Below are 26,611 nucleotides of genomic sequence, written 5' to 3' on the forward strand. Positions count from 1 at the left end.
TACCAGGCCACAGAGGAAGAAAAAGAAGCCACTCCTGATGAGACCTGATAGACCAGGATCAGAAGGAAGGAGAGGAGGACCTCCCCTACCAGTGAGCTTGGGGAGGGACAAGGGTGGAGAAGGGGGAAGAAGGGTAAGATTGGGAGGGGAGGAGGGGGGAGCTACAGAGGGGATACCAAGTGAATAAACTATAATTAATAAAAATAAAAATTAAAATTAAAAAAATACCCAAACAAAAAAGTGTATTATGGTTATCCCCCCAAACTGAGATAATGAAGAAAATACTCAATTCTATTTGAGACCAAGGAATGTTTTTAAAATAGTTTTTATTTATGCTTCTTAACTAAAGGAGCACCTTTAATAGTAGAAGATACCCCTGTACTTCGAAGTTTAGTGTTTTCACGGATAAAATTGTGTTGAATTGGTATCAGGCTGTCATACGTCTTATTAGTAGAATCAATTTTGGCTTTTACATGTACCAGTGATCTCGGTGATGGAGGTAACCCATTTATTTCATACAACCAATATATTTCATCTGTCTGAAAATTAAGAGAGGGAGAAATATAAGAAATATCCAGAGACCTAGAAGTAGTAGGGAAACATCTATTATGAGTAGTAGTTTCTATTTATCATATGTGGTAGGTAAAAGGTCAAAAACAGAAGTTGAATTTATAATAAAATACATAATGTGTTAATAAAGTAAAACTATTGGTTTTATAAATAAAGACCAATCACTGATAAGAAAAATTTAGTAGCTAAAGGTCTGCAATGTAGGTGAATGAAGGTATCAATTGGTAAAGCAGAGTCCATTCTCTTTGTTAGATATAGATCACTGCCTAGTGTGAACTAAAATTAACAGAACAATACTTTTCAAGATATACTTTTAAATGAATATTTAACTTGAGCCACAAAAATGATTAGCAAAGTGCTGCAATATAATTTTTGGAGTACAGAAGAAGTATAAAACATTAAAAAATATACCAAAAGGTATAAGATCATTGAAAATATTCATAATCTAAGCTCAGGTAAATATCACTTATATAGGAATTATTTTAAAAACATTCCACTTTTTCTAGCAAAGTAAATATAAAAATGTACTGACTTTAAAACCAAATATAAACATATACTGAATTTGGCATTCTAGAATTTTTAGTGTGTGTATTCAGACCCAATAATACTTATATATTGAGTTCACTGCTTCTGAAGTATTTTCTGAAGCCACTTGTTTTTACATAGGCTTTATCCTCCCAATAGGCTTGAGCCATGTATGCTAAGAAAATTATTTTAAAGAAAGTCCCTAAGCAAAGTGAATAATGAAATACCCCAGACCAAATATGTAAAACAGAATCTATAAATTGATTTTGAATAGATCCACACAGTTCTTTAACATCACATGTGACCTTATTTTAATCACATGTGGACATTTTATCTAGTATCTGTAGTAATTATACATTCACAGTCAATGCTTCAAAAGCTAAACAAACCTAGAAATAAAATTAAATTTGAGCTAAATATCATCACCTCTCATATGGGTATTTAGGAAATCCAAAAAATAAAGCTAGATTTTGAAGGTTGTGCATGTCATCTTAAAGTTTTTTTTTTTTTTTTTTTTTTGAGTACAACTAAAAGACTTTATGGGTACAAAGGAGTGTGCTAAATGAAAATACCAGTGCCTGCTTGCAACTGAGTATTAATCCATGAGTTTCATGCCAGCATGCAGTTGAGTTACATAAAGGGATCAATAAACACCCCTAGCATCTAGTGAGTGCAAGTAGAAGCCACATGGGACTTGTACTATTACCAAACATTTACATACAAGATTTGAAATGCTAACTATACATTATTGTTAAAGTCACAATTAGATTTCATCCATTTGAATGAAGACTGCAATGATGTTACAGTGATTGAGTCAGTGTTTGTGTATAATTTAAGCAAGCTGCTTTGGACATTTGTCCAAATAAGCTAAATAACAATAAAAAGGTTACTGTATGAAATAAAGATTAAACTTTGCAGTTCTACCTATGAATAATTTATTCAAACCAAATATAAATATGAACAATTACATGTTTTCCAAACTATTATACAGATAAAATCTGATCAGGCAGCCTTACCAGGCCACAGAGGAAGACAATGCAGCCAGTCCTGATGAGACCTGATAAGCTAGGGTCAGATAGAAGGGGAGGAGGATCTCCACTACCAGTGGACTTGGAAAAGGGTAGGGAAAAGATGAGGGAGGGACGGTGGGATTGGGAGGGAATGAGAGAAGGGACTACAAATGGGATACAAAGTTAATAAACTGTAACTAATATTAAAAAAATAAATAGAACAAGTTAACTTCCTTCTATTAAAGCTATTGCTATTTGTCTTGTAACTGGTTTTAATTATCATAAAGATGACTTAGTTGAATGAGACATGACAAAGCATGAAAACATGATTTCTGAGGTTTTTCTAGGCAAGATTTATTGAAACTAATCTGGGAGTAACCTGAACAGGCCACAGAAGACTATAAAAGACAGTCCTGATGAGATCTCATAGGCTAGGGTCAGATGGAAGGGGAGGAGGTCCTCCACAATCAGTGGACTGGGGAAGGGGCATGGGAGGAGATGAGGGAGGGAGAGAGAGCAGGATTGAGAGGGAAAGAAGGTGGGGCTACAGCTGGGATACAAAATAAATAAATGGTAGTAAATAAAAATTATATTCAGAAGAAAGTGAATGGCTAAAAAATCATTTATTTTTCTGAGTGAAGTAGAATGAACATCATATTGTAACCACACTGATTTAATGCTTAACATAAATATTTTAAAATGGCAATATTGTAAATAATAAATTTAATTTAGATAATGACTTGATTTTTTAACTGTCTTAACCTGTAACACAAGTGTAAGTATAGAAGTTGTTAAAATTAATTGGAATTTAGAGTCAGAGTATATCAACTGTGATTTTGAAGACCAATAATTTGATATATGCAATGGCTCTTATGAATCTCTAGGGTATCCATGCTAGTTTGTACAGTGTATTGTTATACATATGCACATAAAATATATATAATCTCTCTCTATATGCATATATATACACATATATGTAGTACCATTTCTAGGATCCACACAATGGTAGAAAAGTACTGCCTTATGCATGTTTTCCTCTAAACTCGATACACACACACACACACACACACACACACACACACAGTATGGCATGTGCATATCTCCTCTCACAAATGAATAAATGTAAAAATTCATCAGAAATACAAAAGCAGTATAAGGCCACTCATATGAATTTTCATGTTTAGGTATCTTACTATACATTTTTAGGAAGTCTTCACTGGAGAAAAATAAAATCTTAACAGAACTTTATATGCTGTGTTTACAGTTTGCATTAATTCTAAATATATTTCTCAAAACTGAAAAAGAGATATACTAAATGAATTTTTGAAGCTGCACTTATCATGTGTTTATATATCTACAAACAGGGCAATGAATAACACGAAATTACATACTCTATTTCTGCACATATTTTGAATTATGCATAGCAAAATTAAATCAACAACTAATCATTTATTTTCATTTCTTTACTTTTCTCTTTTCCTTTCTTCTTTCTTTTCCTTTTCTTTCTTTTCTTTTCTTTTCTTTCCTTTTCCTTGTGAATTGTGTCTCACACTGCAGTTCAGGCTGAATTCTAAATCAGAAAACTCTAGCCTTTACTTTCTGAGTGCTGAGATTACATCACAGAACTTTCGGTAAAAATAATAATTTTAAATCACATTTCAATGACAGTTTGTCTCCCATATAAGTTTTTATTGATGTGTCAATAAAGAATATGCAGCAAAGAGGCTTCATTTCTGATGTTTTAGGTCTTATGAAATCTTCAAAAAATGAATAGAACTCTAACTAAATTTGTGCTTTCAATATTCTTTAACATGATATTTTCTTCTACTAACGGTAATGCTTAATTGTTGTTTGATCTAAAAGTCTAGGGATTTCTTTGAAAGCAGGAGCTGTAGGGTTATAGAATGACAGCCTGAGTTTTGTGTTTATACTACTGGAAGTAAACTGTGGTAATAGCTATCTTTTCTCCTAATTTCAACATTATCTTTAGCTCAAAATTTCTCACTACAAAACATTCTGAAATTTATCCTTTACTGGATAAATTTTCAAAATTACACTTACCTTAACAATCACTTTAACTATCTTCTATAGAAATGGGCAAACTTACATTACATTTTGTAATTCAAAATTTTTTATACTATTTTTTATTTTTTGTATTAATCACAGGTTATTTACTTTGTATCTCAGCTGTAGCCCCCTCCTTCATTTTCTCCCAATCCCACCATCCCTCCCTCATCTCCTGCCTGCCCCTTTCCAAGTTCACTGATAGGGGAGAACCTCCTCCCCTTCCATCTGACCCTAGCTTGTCAGGTCTCTTCAGGACTGGCTGTAATGTCCTCTTCTGTGGCCTAGCAAGGCTGCTCCTCCCTTGGGGGAGGGGGGGTGAAGAGCCAGCCATTGAGTTTGTATCAGAAATAGTTCCTGTTCCCCTTACTAAGGAACCCACTTGGATAATGAGCTACCACGGGCTATATCCTTTATTCAGAAAACCACTGAGTGAAGAAAAAAGATTAAAAAAGAAACGAAATTTCCCTTCAATGTGAAAACAAGAATACTAAATTACAAAGACAAAATGGTACCAGTTAAGTGAGGAATCATGTACATAGTTAGGACAGCTATCAACACATTGTATTGAAAGAAACTGACATTTATATCATTGGCTATGAAATAAGAATTAACATTAGGGAGGTTCCTATATTCAGTTTAAAGTTGTCTGCAAGTTACGAGAGTAAATGAGAATCTTTCCAGGAATGAAAGGATGGGTGAATAAAGCTGCAGAGACTGAAGTCTTAATAATGATAACTTTTAATTTTTGTTTAATTTGAAAATTTTTACCTTCTATTTAACTTCAACATATTTAACTTCAACATTTGGAAGTATGGTTTAATCAACATTTAAAAAGATTTACTCCAAATATTATAGTCATTAGATATAATAAAGTCATTGAGTAAGAACTTTTTAAAGCATTTTCTTGATATGTAATGTAAGTAATTCCTAATTTATTAGCTTTAACTAATTAATTTTTTACTATTCCATACATAAATTATTTGGCTTTGAAAATTAAAAGCTGTGTGTTCTAAAACTTACCTGTATTACAAGTGTTGCTTGATATTTCTTACTGTACATTCGAGGTTTAAATCCTACAGAGATGACAATTCCTTTTGTGTAAAATGGAGGGAGTTCTCCAGAATTAGGTTTTACAAAAAAGTCTTTATCACTGCCTGGCAGAAAATAGGCCATAAATGGCTCATAATACCTAGGAAAGATGATGAATATAATTCATAAAATTGGTCATTACCTCATTGACTGGTGAAAAACTGATAACTAAAACATAAATTCTGTTTCAACAAACCTATAGTTCAAAATGAATACTGAATGCTTATAAAATGTGTGTGGTATTATTTTGAAAATTACCAAATAGAATCTGTCTTAGTATTCTTTCTGTTGCTTTGATAAAGTACCATGACCAAAATAACTTACGAAGCAAAGTTAACCTGGCACACACATTGCAATCATTGCCCATCATTGAAGCAAGTCAGGGCAGAATCTTAATTAAGAATAGAGATAGGTTTTAGATTAACACTACTTACTGACTTGTTTCCCCTGCCCATACTTAGCTTGTGTATAGAATCCAGGACCAAACATATCTGGGCACAGGGTCTTTTCTGAGATGGACACTCAACCAAAGACCATGTATGGATATAACCTAGAACCTCTGCTCAGATGTAGCCTGGGGTAGCTCAGTAACCAATTGGTTTCCCATAGTAAGGGGAACAAGGACTATTTCTAACAGGAACTCAATGACTGGCTCTTTGGCCTCCCCACCTCCCAAGGGAGGAGCAGCCCTGCTAGGCCACAGAGGAGGGCTTTGCAGCCAGTCCTGAAAATACCTGATAAAACAGGATCAGATGAATGGGGAGGAGGTCCTCCCCTATCAGTGGACGTGGAAAGGGGCACAGTGGAGATGAGGGAGGGAGGGTGGGATTGGGGAGGGAATGAGGGATCCAACTGGGATACAGAATTAACAAAATGTAACTAATGAGAAAAATAAAATTAAAAAAAAAAAAAGAATCCAGGACCACCTACAGAGTGATGGGGACACCCATAGTCGGCTTGGCCCTCTTACATCAATCATCTGTCAAGGCAAACCATAAGAGATATAGTCATGGGTCAATCTACTGGAGGGAGTTTCTCAGCTGTTGTCCCTTCTTTTTAGGTAACTCTATACTTTGTGTCAACTTGATTAAAAAAAAAAATAACTAAAGACTATCATTTTCTTCTAAGGGTGGCAAAAAAAAAAAATCCTGAAGTTTTTTTTTTTTTTTTAATTATATCCTCTGTTCATAGTGTACTAAGATAAATGTTGTCTGTATAAAAAATAATAGAATTCAGCATCCCAGATGAAAACTTAGTCATTTGTAAATAAATTCATATGCAAAAAGTGACCACTAAAGCTATTATAAAGCCTTTTGTCTCTAGTGTTGTTTCATTATACTATATAAATACCATAAGTATTGTATATATAAGTACTACTAACTAAGTACTATGAAATTACAAGAGTCTCACTAAATGATTCATAGGAATGAAGATAGATTATTAAAGTATGAAGTGGACTGACATTTATTTTTCAAGTTACCATTTTATAGCATGATCAACTATAACTGAGAAAAGAAATATTAAGTCAAGGAATTTATTAGTTGACTAAAACTGGAGAAATGTACACTGTAAAAAAAGGTTTAAGTTCAGATTTAAAAATAAACTAATAGAGGTACATGTAAAAGAGCAAATGTGGCTTCTAAATATGGTACAATAGTGGAGGATCCAAGATGGCTGCTCCATCTTGAGGACACTGGATCTGAGAAGTAGGACAGCAGTGACTGCACAGAGACCAACAGACGGAACTCTGAGTCCTAAAACACCAGTAATTGTGTTTCCCAGGTGAGAGGAAACACCACGGTGTGGGAAACAATCAGGTCCATTCTCAGGTCACCCAGCTAAATCCCTAAAGAGTTCCTGGGTCCCAGCAGGTGCTCAGTCGTCAGCCCAGAGACACAAGGCTGCGTTCTCTGATCACCATCCCAGACTGAACTGTTGGCCCCACAACACCAGAGACTGGGATTTCCAGTCAAGAGAAAACCCCCACGGTGGAGGAAGCAAACTAGACCAACCTCAGGTCACCCAGATTATCCCTGGAAAAAGTCCCAGGTTCCAGCAGGCACTCAGCTGCCAGCCCAAAGATACACCTGCTTGCCCAAATCACCATCCCAGACAGAACTGTGTGTCCCCAAACACCAGAGACAATGTTTTCCTGTCTGGAGGAAACCTATAACCATGAAATATTCATGCTATCAAAGCAATGAAGTGCTTCACTTTATCTTGAGGATGAAGAGAACATCTAGTTTACCTGAAAGTGCTCACTTATTTAGTACCATATTAATATTGACGAATAGTCAATGTAATGTTATGCCTTGCTAAATCTTTTCTGAGATTACGTATCATCTGCCTCATGGCTTGCTTTAATAGATACTTCCAAAGTTGACTTTGTGTATATCAGCAAGTTCAGAAATGACAAAACAATGACAATTGGGTGTCTGTTACCTGAAGGAAACATCAGGTCAGACCTCAGGGCACCCAGCAGACATCCCCCCCCCCCACACACACCAGGAAAAGTTCTCAAGAAAAGTTCTCAGGTTCACGCAGGCACACAGTCTCCAGCACTGAACGACTCGCCTGCACCTGCATGATTTACTCACCATCCCAGACTGAACTGTGGACCCCAAAACACCACAGATTGGGTCTCCCTCTTGGGATAAAACCCCACGGTGGGGAAAACATTGGGTACAACCTTAGGAACCCAGAAAATCTCCCTGCTGCATGCATGAGTGCTGCACTCACCTGCCAGTGATTACTGATTACCGCATGATTACTGGAACACAGAGTTCCAACCTCAGAACTATAGAAGGCTGAGATCCACTGGATCAGCCTCCAGACACTGCTGCAAGGCACAAATGGTCTCTCTAGCTAAACTGACCAAACCGCTGGGCTCCCTGGTTCTTCAAGAGTGCTGTACCCAGTAAACACACTGCAAGAATAGCAGCAGCAGCTCACTAAATTCAGAGCAAGAAACCCAGCTCCAGGGCACTGTCTCCAGGACTTGTCTGGGTGAGAGGAGAACTTCCCTGACTACCAATGACCCCAGTTAACCCTACATGTCCAAGCATTTGAGGTGAGCCGTGGCAATTCCCTCAGAAGCACTGGCCATCTGGTGACCATACCCAAAAAGCTGAGGAGGTGGCCTCCTTTAGGAACAACTAGCTTCCTGCCAAGGGGATTCTCCCAACACCAGGTCTTCAGCAGACACCGGAAAATAACAGAAAACACCCGAGAAAGCCATTTGGGTAGAGGCCAGTATAAAAGCACAACCAAAAAAAGCCTCGGTATCTCCAGAACCGAGTTATCCAGGGGCAAGTAGCCCTGGACACCCTAGCATAAGTGAAATTCAAGAAGATGACCTTACATCTATGCTTATGAAGAGGATAATGGAGAAAACAAATAAAATACATAAAGAAATAAAAGATAAAGTGAAACAGATTGTGGCTATCCGTAGAAATACAGGAAGATGCAGCCAAACAGTTTGTGGCCTTCAGAGAGGAAATAATTAAAATCACTGAAAGAAATAAAAGAAACAGAGGAATGTTCAAAGAAACAGGTGAAGAAACTGAAGGAAAAGCAGGAAAATACAGTCAGACAGGTAAAGGAAATCAACAAAATGGTTTAAGATCTGAAGATAGAATTAGAAAAATTAAAGAAAACACAAATGGAGGAAATCTTGGAGAGGGAGAACTTAGGAAAGAAAACAGGAATTACAGAGGTAAGCAAAACCAACAGACTACAAGAGATGGAAGAAAGAATCTCAGGTGTGGAAGATACAATGGATGAAATCGATGTATGGGTCAAAGAAAATGTTAAATATATATAAAAAAAAATTCCTGACACAAACCATCCAAGAAGTCCAAGAAAATGTGAAAAGACAAAAACCTAAGAATAATAGGAATAGTCAAAAAAGAAGATTCCCGTCTCCAAGGCCTAGAAAATATTTTCAACAAAATCATAGAAGAATATTTCCCAATTTAAAGAAAAGGCATATAAGCATACAAGAGGGTTACAGAACACCTAATAAATTATGCCAGAAAAGAAAATCCTCCTACCACATAATAAAAAAGTAAGTATACAGAACAAAGAAAAAATACTAAAAGCTTCAAGGGAAAAAGGCCAAGTACCATATAATGGCAAACCCATTAGAATTACATGTGACTTCTTAACAGAGACTATGAAAGCCAGAAGGACCTGGACAGATATTGTGCAGGTGGAATCTCAAGCTTTTCAGTTTCATGAGGTCCCATTTATTGATTGTTGATCTTAGAGACTGTGCTGTTGGTATTCTGTTTGGGAAGTTGTCTCCTGTACCAATGAGTTCAAGGCTCTTCCTCACTTTTTCTTCTAACAGGTTTAGTGTGTCTGGTTTTTATTTCCTTTTTCTGCAAAGCATATTTTATTTTTCTATATAGCTAAGTAAAATTCCATTGTTTATGTACCATATTTTCTTTTTTTTTTCTTTTTATACTTTATTCATTTTGTATCCCCCCATAAGCCCCTCCCTCCTCCCCTCCCAATTCCACCCTCTCTCCCCTTTCTGTATGCATGCCCCTCCTCAAGTCCACTGATAGGGGAGATCCTCCTTTCCTTCTTTCTGATCTTAGTCTATCAGTTCTCATCAGAAGTGGCTGCATTGTCATCTTCTGTGGCCTGGTAAGGCTGCTCCCCCCTCAGAGGGAGGTGATCAAAGAGCAGGTCAATCAGATTATGTCAGAGGCCGTCCCCTCTTCCCATTACTTTGTAACCCACTTAGACACTGAACTGCCATGGGCTACATCTGTGCAGGGGTTCTAGGTTATCTCCATGAATAGTCCTTGGTTAAGTAAGAGTCTCTGGGAAGTTCCCTGTGTTCAAATTTTCTTGTTCTGTTGCTCTCCTTGTGGAGACCCTGTCCTCTCCAGCTCTTACTATTTCCTACTTCTTACATAAAATTCCATTCACTCTGCCCGACAGTTGGCCATCAGGCTCAGCATCTGCTTTGATATTCTGCAGGGCAGAGTCTTTCAGAGGCCCTCTGTGGTAGGTTCCTAGTTTGTTTCCTGTTTTCTTCTTCTGGCTTTCAGAGACCCTCTGTAGCAGGTTCCTAGGTTTGTTTACTGTTTTCTTCTTCTTCTGATGTCCATCCTCTTTGCCTTTCAGGATGGGGATTGAGCGTTTTAGTTAGGATCCTCTCTCTTGCTTAGTTTCTTTAAATGTACAGATTTTAGTGGGTTTATCCTATGTTGCATGCTTATATGAGTGAGTATATACCTTGTGTGTCTGGTTTTATATTGAGGTCTTTAATCCACTTGGATTTTAGTTTCATGATACTGAAAAACTTCTGTACAGCAAAGGACACAGTCATCAAAACAAAACAACAGTCTACAGACTCGGGAAAGGTTCTTCACCAACCCTACATCTGACAGATTGCTAATATCCACAATAAATAGAGAATTGAAGAAGGTATAATACAACAAACAATGTAATCCAAATAAAAATGGAGTGGAGAGCTGAACAGAAAATTCTCAACAGAGGACTATCAAATGGCAAAGAAACACTTAAAGAAATGCTCAATGTCCTCAGTCATCTGGGAAATGCAAATCAAAAGGATCCTGAGATTACACCTCACACCCATATGGAGAATACACAGCCACTGACTAAGTGTCTTACTATATATCTCAGGCTGGCTGCGTATTCTCCATATATATATATATATTTTTTTTTTGAGTGACCTCAAACAGAATAAAGTCTCCAGTTTAGAAAATGCTCTTTGGTTTGGGTTTCTTAGTGATTCTTTGTAGTTCATTCAATATAATATAGTTCAAGAGCTTATTTCTTTTTCACAGTTTGAATTAATTTGTCAAATATTATTTGATGTACTAGAACTTCATGTCAACACATTCATCTCTGGGAAAATGCTTACTGAAATCCACTGAAGTAAATCATTTTATATTTTTCTTTTTCATGATAGTTCTCCTAAACTTAATGTAAAATTGTATAATAGTACTGGATGTGAACACATTCTGATTCTGAACAAAATGTTTAAATCAATGTCAGTAGTATTAATTAAAAATCTACTCAGAACTATTTGATTATAATTTAGTAGGTATTTTTCCCCTTTGGCTTCTTTCCAAAACCATATGGATACCTATTTTTTCCCCAATATTAAAAGAATCACAAAAATTGTGGCAGAGATGGAATCATATGCACTCTATTACGTATTATTAGTCATAAAATTAGAGGAAAAGAAATTCAAAGATATAAATAATTAAGATACCAACAGAAATAAACTGAATGGCAACTTGAGGAAATTGCCATTGTATCTGATTCATTCTTCTCAAAAGCCCTACTGAAAGAAAAAATGTTAACTCTTAAAGGGGAAACAAGGTGAGCCTTGAACTATTTTTTTTTTCCTCTGAGAAGACAACTATACAAGAAATCTTGACCTTTTGTCATAGGAAATAGTAGATTAGGTATACATATCATAAAATATCAAAATCATATAGTTATTTTTGACTAAAATTAGGATTTTTGTCAAAACAATGTGAGAAGAATTTGACTGGAAGAATTAAACTGGATATTCAGCAGAGGACAATTTGCTCTTGTTCTCTCTTTGTGAAAGTAAAGACAATTCTTGGTTTCTGTCTCTGTTTAATTAAGGGAAGAGTTTCTTATTAAACTGAGATAAAGTAGGGTAATGAAAAAAATAATGCAATCATTGGTTAAAAGAGAAGATCAAAAGAAACCAAAATGTTGTATGACACAAAAGAAAACAGGATGAGTATCTAATCATGATTATTTTAAATTGCATCTATCAACAGCAATCATAAGTGAGCTCATGAAGGAACTGTGTTATTTTCTATTCTAATGATTTAGCTCATATTTATATTTTTAGGTTGAGTGCAAAGGCTATCACAGAGTGGTTAATTTAGAATATAATATAGGACTGGCAGAATGTTTCAGTGCCTAAAGGTGATTGACGCTAAGCCTGACAGTCTCAGTTTCATTATTGGAACCCACATGATGAGAAGAGAGAAACAAGCTAGTTGTTTTTTGATCTCCCCATACTCTCTGTGACACACAAACATGCATTCACACAAATACACCTACAAAATAAATAACATGTATTCCTACAAGTTGAAGAATAAGTTTTCATTCTCCTGTTTCAAAGGAACCTATTTTTCATCACTACAGTACTCACTTACACATGGAACTCATAGCCAAACTTTGGGCAGAGTGCAGAGAATCTTTTCAAAGAAGGGGGTAGATAGAAAAACCTGGAGGGGACAGGAGTTCCATAAGGAAAGCAATAAAACCAAGAAATCTGAGCCCAGGGATCTTTTCTGAGACTGATACTACAACCAAGGACCATGCATGGATATAACCTAGAACCCCTGCACAGATGTAACCCATGGCAGGTCATTCTCCAAGTGTGTGTCCTAGTAAGGGGAACAGGGGCTGTCTCTGACATGAACTCAGTGGATCATGTCTCTTTGATAACCTCTCCATGAGTGGGGAGCAGCCTTACCAGGCCACAGAGGAAGATAATGCAGCCAGCCCTGATGAGACCTGATAAACTAGGGTGATATGGAAAGGGAGGAGGATCTCCCCTATCAGTAGACTGGGGGAGGGTCATGGGAGGAAAGGAGGAGGGACGGTGAGATTGGGAGGGAACAATGCAGGGGGTTACAGCTGGGATACAAAGTCAATAAACTTGTAATAAAAAAAGAAAAAAAGTGTTGGAAAAGGAAAAGCGCAAATTAGAACAAAGCAGAGTGACACATTTATACTACGACAATGCCCAAATGAATGCCATTACTTTGGATGGTAACTTTAAAAACAAGCAAACAACAACAACAAAAAGTCTGGTATAATACTGTTATTTCAGCAATCAAGATGCTGAGGCAGGCAGATGACTGAAGTTCAAGGTCTTCACAGTCTTCACATAGCAAGTTCTAGCAGCCAGGAATTCACAGCAAGACCACATCTCACAAAACCACAAATTGAGTTTAAAAATAACTATTTTAGCATTGTCCCAGGGGGTTGAAAAGTAAGGTGAAAGTTGATCTGAACCATGTATTTATTTAAATAATAAATAATACAGTAGTGTAAAAGGTTTATGAAACCCATGAATTTCAAATGGCAAATAATTATATCAGCTACTATTCTTTAGAAGTCTAATAAGTACATCCAGTTTCTTTTTGTGTTTCCAGGTGTTTCAAAGTAAATTCATATTTAGTGACCACCATGGAAATAGCTGATTAACTTGTGTTTTATCATGGAAATCAAAGTACTTGGGGATGTTTCTCTTTACAGAATATCTTTAGTAAATATCTTTTAGATGCTGGACATCGAACGAGAGAATCTGCATGCCTTACCTCATAGAATTTGGTCTACCAGTAACAGCATATATAACAGACATTACATGGCACAACATGTCACAACCAGGTTTCTGAAAGCTAGATTGGAATAAAACATCTTGAAAGAGACTAGAGAAAAATGAAATGTTGCTTTTAGGGGAACAAATCAAAAAGCAATTTCCTTTTCAGAAGTCACTAAAGCTAAACAAAAATGATGAAAGGAAAAGAACTTTGAATCATGAATTTTATATTTAGCAAATTTATCCTTTGTTATTGAAGGGAAAATATTCTCATATTAAGCAAAGCTTTGAGAATGTTTTATCAGCAGGTTTATTCTTATAGAACTGCTAAGGCATACATTCTGAACAGATAAAGATAAAAGTGGCTAATAGCTTCAGGAAGAAATAAAAACAAGAAAATGGGGGAAATTAAGGCTAGTCATAATAGACTAACATCCTCATAAGTTCTTTAAAGTTTCTTAGAAATTTATATATTTTCAGTACTCATACAGAGGAAAAATATGGGAGAAGCAGAAATGAAATAAAAAACAATTCTACAATTATATTTAGTAAAGTCTAGACTACTCTTTCATCAATTGATAGACCAGCACTTGGCCATAGATTAGTTATTCAGCGCTTACACAGTATGTGCAAAGCTCTGAAATCAAGAAAAGATGAGCAACTGAACAGAAAGTTAGTAAGAGAAGCAAAAAGAATGAGTACTATTATCAACCAATGGGGTCGAATAGATACTTGATCTCAGCTTCTATTTTATTGATTTATGTTTTGTATATGGGTATTTTAGCCACAAATTACAAAAAACTTGAAAAATTAAACTTATAAAGGGTATTTTTCAGATTTCATAAGAATCATACAAAAATCATTTAAAAAGGACCAGAGAAGCAGGGCATGGTGGCCATGCCTTTAAGCACAGTACTCAGTGAAGCAGAAGAAGGCAGATTGCTGTGAGTTCAAGGCCAGCCTGGTTTACTAAGGGAGTCTAGGAGAGCCAAGGTTACATTAAAATATCCAACCAACCAAACAAACAAAAACTAGAGAAACCTTCATGTCTTGTCCATATTAAATTTCATTCTACATTTCAGCATTGATTATATTCATAAGACCAGTTACATAAATCTTGATACTAATACCTTGTCTGACTTGTCAGTCGAAATTCCATAACAGATGTCTTGAATAAACCTATTCCTTGGATGTCAATGACATCCTCCACTTCAGGCTCAGTAGCAATCAATGTTATAGGAAACTTCCAGATTCCATCTGTTATGCACTCAATTTTCAATGTGATATGAGCCCTTGAATACAAAGAGATTTAAAAAAAATACAATACTGTGACAAGAAAAAGATTAAATATATCAAATACCTAAAGTCAAAATGAAAATATTCCTTCAGCTCAGCTAAATAAAGAATGGGAACATTTCATTAAACAGAAATTGTGATACATTTACACAAAGGAATATTACTCATCAATTAAAAACAAAGAAATCATGAAATTTGCAGGCAAATGGTGGAAACTAGAAAAGATCATTCTCAGTGAGGTATCCCAGAAGCAGAAAGGCACACATGATATAAACGCACTTATAAAGTGGATATTAGACATATAATATAGGATAATCATACTAAAATCTGTACACATAAGGAAACTAATCATGAAGGAGGACCCTGGGGAAGATGCTAATCTTCATTCAGAAAGGCAAAGTGGATGGACATTGGAAGAGGAAGAAAATGTGGAACATGACAGGAGCCTCTTCACAGAGGGCCTCTGAAAGACTCTACCCAGCAGGGTATCAAAACATATGCTGAGATTCATTGCCAAACTTTTGGCAGAGTGCAGGAAATCTTATGAAAGAAGGGGGAGATAGAAAGACCTGGAGAGTACAGGAGCTCCACAAGGAGAGCAACAGAACCAAAAAATCTGGGCACAGCAGTCTTTTCTGAGACTGATACTCCAAACAAGGACCATGCAAGGAGATAACTTAGAACCCCTGCGTAGAAGTAGCCCATGGCAGCTCAGTGTCCAAGAGAGTTACCCAATAATAGGAACAGTGACCATCCATTTTTGACATGAACTCATGGGCTGGATCTTTGATCACCTCCACCTGAGGGGACAGCAGCTTTACCAGTCTACAGAGGAAGACAAAGCCAGTCCTCATGAGACCTGATAGGCTAGGGTCAAATAGAAGGGGAGGAGGACCTCCCCTATCAGTGGACTAAGGGAGGGGCATAGGGGGAAAAGAGGGATGGAAGGTTGGGAAGGGGTGGGGGAGGGGCTACAGCTGGGATACAAAGTGAATAAACTGTGATTAATACAAATAAAATTAAATTAAAAATAAATTAAATAATAAAATAAAATTGAAAAATTCGGATGTCCGTTATTTCTATTTTAGGAATGTTTTTGTAGTTAATAATTTACAGCATTATTGTACCCTTTGGTAAGTGTTTTGTGTGTCTTCTTATCTACTCTGAAAAACACAGTAATTGTTGCAAAACTGACTGAACATTTTCTGTAACCAACAAAACTATTAATGTACTTAGTAAGTTATAGGTACATTCTGGCAAAAAGATCAAATAAGCTGTTTTTTTCCCATTAGAATCCCTTTTATAGTTTATTAGCTAGAAATGCTATAGCTCCAAATGTTTTTGCATAGAATCAAACACATAATGTAATCCAAATATTTACAGACACAAAAAAGCACACCAAATTAAAAAGAGTACCAACACTATATTTAGGAGAGAAGGGAATTATGTTTACCTGAATGGCTTTCTTGGTGTAAATATCAGATTGAAAACCAATGAAATTAATTCATGTTTTATGTTAAATCGTTTTCTGTACAAATACAAAGTTACAGAGGATTCCAGGCTAGACTTTAAATCTTCAGATTCAAATTCTATTTCATACTCAAATTCACGTCTTTTAGGATTTACTAGGAAAATGAAAATGAAAGTATATGTCAGTTTAGCTCATTACACATAAACTGACCATCAATTAAAATGTCAACATTATTTCTAAACAGGTTTTTAGAGGAAGAAAAAAGGGAAATTCTAGATTTATTTCCATAATGTTCACCACAATACCAGTTATATAATACTATGAGTAATTTTGTTAAAAATATTAAAATATATAAGCCATTTCCAACATCTTTAATTATAATTCAAGCTTATGGAACAAGAAAAACCAAACAAAATTGATAGCCAACATTAACTATGAAAAAGAATACTTTTACATGTGTGATAATATGATAAATAGTGTTCCTTTATTAAAAATAACAGTGGATACATTTTCACATAGTTATTCCTTCAATATTGTCTCTGGAGAACAGTTTATTCAAGTTCCTTAGCCTAGTTTTCAAATAGGTTATTAGGTAATTTTAATAGTTGGAGGCATTCTGTATATTTTTTGGAGATGAACTCTTTATCAGATATATAGCTTGCAAATATTTCTCCCTTTTATATATTTTGAAATCCTAGCTAAAGAAATAAGACAACTAAAGGAAATCAAGGGTATTACAAATCAGAAAGGAAGAGGTCAAAGTTTCACTATCCGCAGATGATATGATAGTATACCTGAGTGACCTCAAAAATTCAACCAGAGAACTCCTTCAGCTGATAAACACCTTCAGCAAAGTAGCTGGATACAAAATTAACTCAAAAAACCAGAAGCCCCCTGTATTCCAAAGACAGAAGGGCTGAGAAGGAAATCAGGGAAACAACTACCGTCACAATAGCCACTAATAACATAGAGTACCTTGGGGCGACACTAACCAAGCAAATGAAAGACCTGTTTGAAAAAAACTTCATGTCTCTGAAGAAACTAATTGAAGAAAACATCAGAAGATTGAAATATCTCCCGTGCTCATGGACCGATAGGATTAACATAGTGAAAATGGCCATCCTACCAAAAGCAATCTACAGATTCAATGCAATTCCCACCAAAATACCAACACAATTCTTTGCAGACCTTGAAAGAAAAAAATTAGAACTTCATATGGAGAAACAAAAAACCCCAGAATTTCCAAAACTATCCTGTACATGAACAGATTGTCTGGAGGTATTTCCTTCTCCAATCTCAAGGTGTAGTACAGAGTAATAGTAATAAAAACTGCAAGGTATTTGCATAGAAACAGGAAGGTGGATCAATGGAACTGAATAGGAGACCCAGAAACAAACCCACACACCTATAGGTCCTTGATTTTAGAGAAAGATGCCAAAACCGTTCAATGGAAAAAAGCCAGCATCTTCAACTAATGATGGTGGTCCAAATGGATATCTACATGCAGAAAAGTGAAAATAGATCAGTATTTATCACCCTGCACAAAACTAAACTCCAAGTGAGTCAAAGACCTTAACATAAAACCAGATACTCTAAATCAGTTAGAAGAAAAGGTGGGGAAGAACCTTGAACTCATTGGCACAGGAGACAACTTCCCGAACAACAACAACACACAAGCTTCAAGAGCAACAATCAATAAATGGGACCTCTTGAAACTGTAAAGCTTCTCTAAAGCAAAAGACACTGTTATCAAAACAAAATGACAGCCTACAGACTGAGAAAGGTTCTTCACCAACCCTATATCTCACAGAGGGCTGATATCCAGAATATATAAAGAACTAAAGAAATTTAAAACAATAAATCAAGCAATCCAGTTAAAAATGGGGTACAGAGCTAAACAAAATTCTCTGTAGAGGAATATAGAATGGTAGAGAAACACTTAAAGAGATTCTCAAAGTCCTTAATATCAGAGAGATGCAAATCAAAATGGCCCTGAGATTTCACTTTACACCCATCAGAATGGCTAAGATCAAACACTCAAGGGATGATGCATGCTGGAGAGGATGTGGAGAAAGGGGAACCCTCCTCCACTGCTGGTGGGAATGTAAATTTGTACAACCACTCTGGAAATCCTCAAGTACACAACAAGGACATTTGCTCAACCATGTTCATATTGGCTTTATTTTTAATAGTTAGAGCCTGGAAACACCCAGATTTCCATCACTGGAGGAATGGATATAGAAATTGTGGTACATTTACAGAATGGAACACTACTCAGCAATAAAAAACAAGGAAATCATGAAATTTGCAGGCAAATGGTGGGATCTAGAAAAGATCATCCTGAATGAGTATCCGAGAAGCAGAAAGACACATACCTTATATCCTCACTTATAAGTGGGTACTAGACCTATAAGATAGGACTAACATAGTGAAATCTGTACACCTAAAGAAGATAAACAAGAAAGAGGACCCAGGGTAAGATGATCAATCCTCACTTAGAAAGACAAATGGGATGTTCATTGGAAGTAGGAGAAAACAAGTAACAGGATAGGAGCCTACCACAGAGGGCCTCTGAAAGAGCCTACCTGGCAGTGTATCAAAGCAGATGCTGAGACTCATAACCAAACCTTGGGCATAGTGCAGGGAATCATATAAAAGAAGGGAGAGTTAGTATGACCTGGAGAGGACAGGAGCTCCACAAGGACCAAATGTATCTGGGCACAGGGGACTTTTCTGAGACTGATTCTCCAACTGAGGACTATGCATGGATATATCCTAGAACCCCTGCTTGAATGTAGCCCATGGTAACTCAGTATTCAAATGGGTACCCTAGCAAAGCAAACAGAGACTATTTCTGACATGAACTCAATGGTTTGCTCTTTGACCTTCCACCCCTGAGGGATGAGCAGCCTTGCTAGGCCACAGAGGAGGACATGGCAGCCAGTCCTGAAGATACCTGATAAACCAAGGTCAGTTGGAAGGGGAGGAAGACATCCCTATCAGTGGACTTGGAAAGGGGCAGGGAGCTGATGAGAGAGGGAAGGTGGGATTGGGAGGGAATGAGTGAGCGGGCTACAGCTGGGATACAAAGTTAATAAACTGTAACTGATTTTAAAAATAATAATTTAATTAAAAAAAGAAACTTGACTCCTGAAGTGTTTCTTTTCTCAGTGTTGAAAGATTTACAATCCATGTTATGTAAATCGTGTAGTAACAAGAGCTACTATAACTACTGAGATAACCACCATGTAAAAGCAATATATGTAACAGAGTTCATTAGTACTAACTTGAATAATACATTAAATAAAAAGTAAATGGTTCTTAATTACTGAGAAATCAGCAACCTACATTTTAAAATAAGTAAGTTTCATTTACTATGATTAATTCTTATAGCCATGTTTATAATTCTCTTACCATGCATATCTTCATAAATACTGTTAAATGAATTTTTCGGAAACACTAAAAATTCTGTCAATTCATGTGATGGACGTGAGCCAAAAAATTTGCCAATCATTGTCACTTTTACTTTCTCTTCTACCCGTTTGTTGGCCTGACATTTTATGACAACTGTAGGTGAAAAGTTTTGTTTTAATTAATTCAGTTGTTAGGTATTATTATTGAGATAAGATAAATTTTTATAAAGATAAAACTTCATCAAACACAATATAAATTGGCATTTTGTATGGCACACACTCTTGTAATATATCTATATATAATATATAAACATCAACATTAAATAGTAGATAAAATAATATCTAGAAGACAAATATATATATATATGCCTATACTAGATGATTAGAGACTATATTAGGATGTAGAAATTTGTTTCAGGAACTAATATCATCAGGTCACTAATTGCAAGTGGCAACTCTGGACACATGAGCTTCATTTAAAACATCTGTATTTATTTTTATAATCTAATCTACTTTTATAACAGCAGCAGTGTATATGCATTCAAATAAATTATAAGTTCAGTAACTTACTTTATAATAATATTTAAAATACTTGTAGTTGGCTTTTCACATGTACTTTATAATTTATACTTACAAAGACTTTTAAATTTTAAATCTATAAAATCTATCATGTTAGTGGTTATATATAAAACTACAGTAACTTAGTCTTAAGTGTGATGTGTCATTGTTAATTTGTAGTATTAATATTCTCTGTGTAATAATTACACATGTATTACAAGCCAATGTTTATCCCTCTGAAGTGTAGTTGTCAGTAGTATATTATAATCAAAATGTTTGTATGCATAATTACTAATTACATAAATAACATTTATATGGAAGTTTACATATACAAAAATATTTTCCTCAAATATATTATTATTCTACTGAACACAGATTACATAATGAACATAAGTGAAAAATTAGAACCTGTATTTTAAAATATTTGAAGAACATTATAGTTGTTTAGACTCAAGAGTAATATTGTTGGTCTTATGATCCACAAAGTTAACTGATGTTCTCTGACATATTTTTACAATATTCATTATATTGTATTGGTATTACAAAATTAATTTCATATTTTATATTTAAGTGTTTACAAATAGTATTTATATATCTTATAAATAGTATGTAAAATAAAAATAACTGTATAAAATCAGAGATAAAGGAATGCCCTGGTTTGGTAAAATGTGTACATTTTTTCTGGTGATAATTAAGTTAAACTTTAAGGTGTTAAGTCTAAAGCTAATGAGGTCAATTTACAATTGGTGTCATGTTTACTGGTCTTCACAAGTATATCTTTAAGAAATTAATGCTACATCCACCACAGTGGATTCATTTCTTATTTTGTTATAGTATAACAGGTAATGGAAATATTTCCTTATTATCTGTCCCAATGGGCAGTAAACATATAAGTCACAAAGTGAATTGGTAGCTTAGAGATAAACAAAATTTTACTGGGTGTGCAAATGATTTGGGTGTTACAGAAAAAAAAAGAATAACAAGACAGTGGTGTAGTTGAACAAAGACAGCACTGGGCTATCTCTGGTATTAAGAAAATAATGTAGACTGTCCAAAAGCAATAATTGTATGTAAATAAAAATTTAACCACTTGCTTCCGAAAAGGATTCCTACAAAAATAACTACCAGCACGATTTTTGACTTCTGGAAAATAATTTCATACCAAATATCTAATTTGCTTCAGAATACTTAGTTATTACTATTTTGTCTTAGTCTGACTTATATTACTTGTAAAATACATAACCGATTGTTAAAAATCCCCTATTAGTGAACTATTTATCAAAAGGATAATAATGGGCTCTTATAGGACAATGAATCCAAAAGCAGTGGTCATTTGACTAATCTACAATCCCAAGATGAATTCCATCCTATGGACAGACATTAAATCTTAGCAAGTAACATTTGGTTATTTCCATAATTATCATGCCACTATTGTAGCAGCGATCCCGTTATACCTTGTGTCTGGAACTGAGCAAGTCTGTTGATGGTATTTCTTCTTCAGAAGACTGCCTAGGAGCCTATAACACTTTAAAAACCATTTTAAAAGGATGGAAGTTTGTAGCACAGTTTAGATGGATGTCTCAGTACAGGGGAGGAAGGGCCTTCAAGGAACAATACCCAGGATATCTATTCCCACCAGAATGAGCATGGACCAGGTAACACCTCTCTTGAGAAGGAAACTCCAGATTATTTTCACTGTTGAACTTTATCTAAATTTATAATTTTAATGGTAGAATATAGTCATTTGTGCTTATTATAGATGTTTTAGCCACATGATGATTATGACTACCCTTGATCACACAGTCTCACTCTCCTTTCTCGGAGCAGGATAAGGATTCTTTTACACTTAAGACACTGTAATTTCCACTGGTCTCCCTGGTAGCAAAGAGCATACTCATCTCCATTCCACTGCCTTTGTCCTGGCCCAAGGGGAAACCTTTCCACATTCCAATAATTCCACTAATACCAGTAAGCAGAGTTACTTTTTCTTCATTGAATCTCCTAGGTTTCTTGGTATCTGCTAATGAATATTTTCCTTACAAATTCTAATAGCTTGCTTGGAAAAATAGGGGAGAGGAAGAGAAAAGTAGGGTGGGGCTGGGAGGAGATGAGGGAGGGGGCTATATCTGGGATACAAAGTGAATAAATTATAATAAATAATAATAAAAAGGAATTTTTTAAATGAAGTAATTATAAAAATATTAAATCACAGAACAAATATATGGAACATGTTTGGTTTTCTTTGAAGGAAATACATGAGGAAGTACTCACAGGCCTTTTAAAAGAACAATATTTCTGCTTAACATATTTAATCTGGGAAAACAAAAAATTTTGACAGGTAGAACAAAGCAGCAACAAAAGTTTAATATTTAGTTATTATAGGGTGTTGAGCTCTTAGTAGTATATTATACATTTTAAGAAGTGTAGCACTTCTTAAAAGTATGGAAAAGATAAAAATAATATAAAAGACATCTCTTGAGGAATGGATACCGTAATTGTGGTACATCTGCACATCTGTTACTCAGCAATAAAAAACAAGGAAATCATGAAATTTGCAGGTAAAAGGTGGGAACGAAAAAAGATCATCCTAAGCGAGGTATCCTAGAAGCAGAAAGACACACAGGGTATCTACTCACTCATAAGTGGCTATTAGACATACAATATAGGATAAACATACTAAAATTTGTACACCTAAGGAAGCTAATCATGAAGGAGGACTCTGGCTAAGATGCTCAATCTCTATTCAGAAAGGCAAAGAGGATGGACATTGCAGGAAGGAGAAAACAGGGAACAGGACAAGAGCCTACCACAGAGGGCCTCTGAAAGGCTCTACCCTTCAGGGTATTGAAGCAGATGCTGAGACTCATAGCCAAACTTTGGGCAGAGTGCAGGGAATCTTATGAAAGAAGGGAGAGATAGTAAGACCTGGATAGGACAGGATCTCCACTAGGAAAGCAACAGATCCAAAATGTCTAGGCACAGGGGTCTTCTCTGAGATTGATACTCCAACCAAGGTGAAGATGACATGAAACCCCTGCACAGAGGTAGCCTACAGCAGTTCAGTGTCCAAGTGGGTTCCATAGTAATGGGGACAGGGACTGTCTCTGACAGAAACTGATTGTCCTGCTCTTTGATCACCTCCCCCTGATGGGGAAACAGCCTTACCAGGCCACAAAGGAAAACAATGCAGCCACTCTTAATTCAACCTGACAGACTAGCATCAGAGGGAAGGGGAGAAAGACTTCCTTTATCAGTGGTTGGTGGAGGGGTATGGGTAGGGAAGGGGGAGGAAGGGTTGGTTTGAAAGGGGAGGAGGGAGGGATCTACAGGGGGGATAAAAAGTGAATAAACTGTAATTAATAAAAATAAAAATAATAAAAAAGCATCTCTGAAACATTTTTAAGATAATATATCCAAAATGACTTATGTAGGTGTTAATAAAGTGAAGAGAATAACTACAAGCTACATTGACTTGTAAATATATATATCAGTACTATATATATGGGTTTTTTTTTTTTTTTCAGTTAAAACAGGAAAGTATTTAAATTTGACCATTTTTTTTTATAACCAGTGCAAGCATATTTAGGGAAGTGCTCTGGTATAAGAAAAACTTACCTCTTTTTCCTATTTTAACCTGTGATGATGTAATCTAAGTTCAGTAGAGACTAATCACCTTTTATCTCTTTGTTATTTTATTTTATTTGTTTTGTTGCTGAAGATTGACCCCAGGCCTGTTTCACATGCCAAGGTAGCACTCTACCATGAGCTATAGCTTCAGCCCAGAAGTCTTATTCTTTCATTTGCAACATTTGATATGGAGAATTAAAGAAGAGAATTTCAAACCTCTGAAAACTCCATCAGAATTTCTTATGGTAAGTACCCAAGACATGATTTACCACACCTACTGGTAAGAAAGAAAGAATTTTTGCAGTTTTCTCACAAGCAAGCTTGTAGCATATCTGTTTGTATTTGCATAAAGAGATAGAATTGTAGGATGGCTAAGGTCTCTTGGAATTCAGAGCTTTTTTTCTCCTGAGTAAAAATTCTTACCTGGAGAACTTTTAGGGGGCGGTGCCTGTGGAAGTCCAATGATAGGGTACATCCAATATATTGCATGAGTTTCCCCATGGTCTTCTCCAATAAATCTATTCAGAAATTAAAATGCATAAAGTTAACGCAGGACAGAAATACTGTCAATATAAATCAAAGAAATAATAATCATACATCTGTATCTATAATACAGGGATGTAATAGCAATTAATAAAAAAGAGGCTATAAATATGAAAGAGCAAGTTGGGTATATGGGAATGTTTTGAGTGAGAAAAGAAAATGATAAAATAACTAAGAGGAAAAGAAAAAATGATGTATTCTTCATTGCTCTGAAGTTATTTTAGTAAAGCTTTTGCAATTATATTTAGGTAGACAGACTTACAGAATAGGAAACATTTTCTTAATCAGCTGATGTTATAAAGATGTGGTCTTAGAAAATTATTCTAAAGTAAACCATCATGAGGTATAAGTTAAAATCTAGGAGTTTTAGTCATTACCTTCCAAAAGTACGTTTGTATTTATTTCTGTAACTAAATGGTGACTGGGAGTTAAGACAGTTCATATAGGTGATAGCCTAAATTATACAGTGAAAATCACAACATCCAAAACCCTATTAATTACGGGGCTTCAGAAAAGGATGTAAACTTTTATTTTAAAGTGATACCAGTTAAAATGAGAGCATACATCTCATCTGCTATTAGGAAATAAATTTAGAAAAGTTTGATCATTTCTGAAGGTGGAATTTTCTTATAAAATAAAATGTTAAAGACTGCACAGAAGACCATCTTTGCATGTGATTTGTGTATCTGGCTTCTATGACACCATAGCCAAAAGGGCTCTGTGCCTTTAAGCACAACTCGTCTACAATTCTTACTACATTTCAACAAGATTACTTTCATTGTAATTTCTCAGTGAAATGCCACATACATGTGTACACGTAATTAACTGTGACTCTGGGCATGGTGAATGCCTGGTAGAATGGATAATAATTAAACCACAGTAACCACGTGGAGAAGAAATATGCAAATGTATGATAAATTAAGGTTTTGATTTTAATTAAGGTTTCTAGACTACTTAAAATATTAAAGCAGAGGGAACATTTAAGATTTGTATGCTATTGAAGTATGCTTCATTTTCAGCTAAGCAAAGAATGAAAGTTACCTTCATTCTGGAAATGGCATTGAAATGATACACCTTGGTTAGAGCAGTGTTTCATCACTTGTTGCATGCTAGCTTTACAAGTTCTCCATTTTGTTCAGACAAGCTGCTCATGCAGGTTGCCCTCAAGTTATTATTTCTTGTTTTGTCAGTCACTTACTGTTTTCCCTTTGTTCACATCTGACTGGTTAAAGGTAATACTGATCTTGTTGACTACTCTGAACTACAACAAACATCTTATTTTTCTGGACATAAGAGCTGCAGTAGTACAGATCATATTGAGCTTTATGTTATCATACATTATAGACACCTATCACATCAAGTTCAGTCAAAACACAAACCTTTTTCTTTCTATGTCACAATTATTACCTCTTAGTCTCTGCACTTAGTTCATCAAAATTGTCAATAAGCCACTTTTTGTTGTTTGCTCTCTTCACTTTAACAATCATCATTGTTTTGTATAATGTCATAGCAGAAGGTATAAATAAAACCGAGATATCTAAGTTTCCTTTAGGAGGAATGACAATTCCTGTAAAACACAAAAACAATTATAAATGTTATAACATGCTTGCTCAGTTATGTTCATTACTGCTCTACTCACAATAGCCAGAATGGAAACAACTGAAATGTCCTTCTACTAATAAAAGGATAATAAAAATGTGGTACATAAAAATTATGTGATACATATACACAATGGAAAGGTAAACGAAATCATGAAATTTGCATGTAAGTTGGTGGAACTGAAAAATATTATACTGAATGAGGTAATCAGGCCCAGAAAGACAAATATTGCATTCTCTTTTTTTTTATTTTACACCATAATTTTAATACCAGAAAGTAATATCCTAATATTTTTACTGGCCAATAATATTTCAAATTTCCTTCTGAACTAAAACACATTCTGTTAAGTTGTAAATGCTTTACTATCTTCCCCTAAATTTCATGAACTGTATTCGAATGTCCATTTTATGCTAAAGTAAGACATTTCTCCTAAAGAAGCTTTGAATTTGATAGATCTTAAAATTGATGGCTAAGGTTATGTAGA

At 35.3% G+C, this 26,611-nt stretch overlaps 1 protein-coding gene across 1 annotated transcript in view; it reads right to left on the minus strand.

Annotated features, from left to right (window-relative positions):
- Positions 1 to 326: 326 nt before the first annotated feature.
- The window catches only part of Cfap47 (cilia and flagella associated protein 47), a 446,261-nt gene continuing 419,976 nt past the window's right edge, over positions 327 to 26,611 (minus strand). Inside the window, exons 59-65 of the mRNA XM_060374666.1 lie at positions 25,936 to 26,095; positions 24,409 to 24,503; positions 19,802 to 19,954; positions 16,370 to 16,541; positions 14,751 to 14,912; positions 5,193 to 5,361; positions 327 to 539 (exon numbers count right to left, since the gene is read on the minus strand). Coding sequence (XP_060230649.1) covers positions 327 to 539; positions 5,193 to 5,361; positions 14,751 to 14,912; positions 16,370 to 16,541; positions 19,802 to 19,954; positions 24,409 to 24,503; positions 25,936 to 26,095 — 1,124 coding nt within the window. The remainder of the gene's footprint in view (positions 540 to 5,192; positions 5,362 to 14,750; positions 14,913 to 16,369; positions 16,542 to 19,801; positions 19,955 to 24,408; positions 24,504 to 25,935; positions 26,096 to 26,611) is intronic.

Source organism: Meriones unguiculatus, chromosome X (assembly GCF_030254825.1).
Source record: "Meriones unguiculatus strain TT.TT164.6M chromosome X, Bangor_MerUng_6.1, whole genome shotgun sequence".
Taxonomy (NCBI): Eukaryota; Metazoa; Chordata; class Mammalia; order Rodentia; family Muridae; genus Meriones; species Meriones unguiculatus.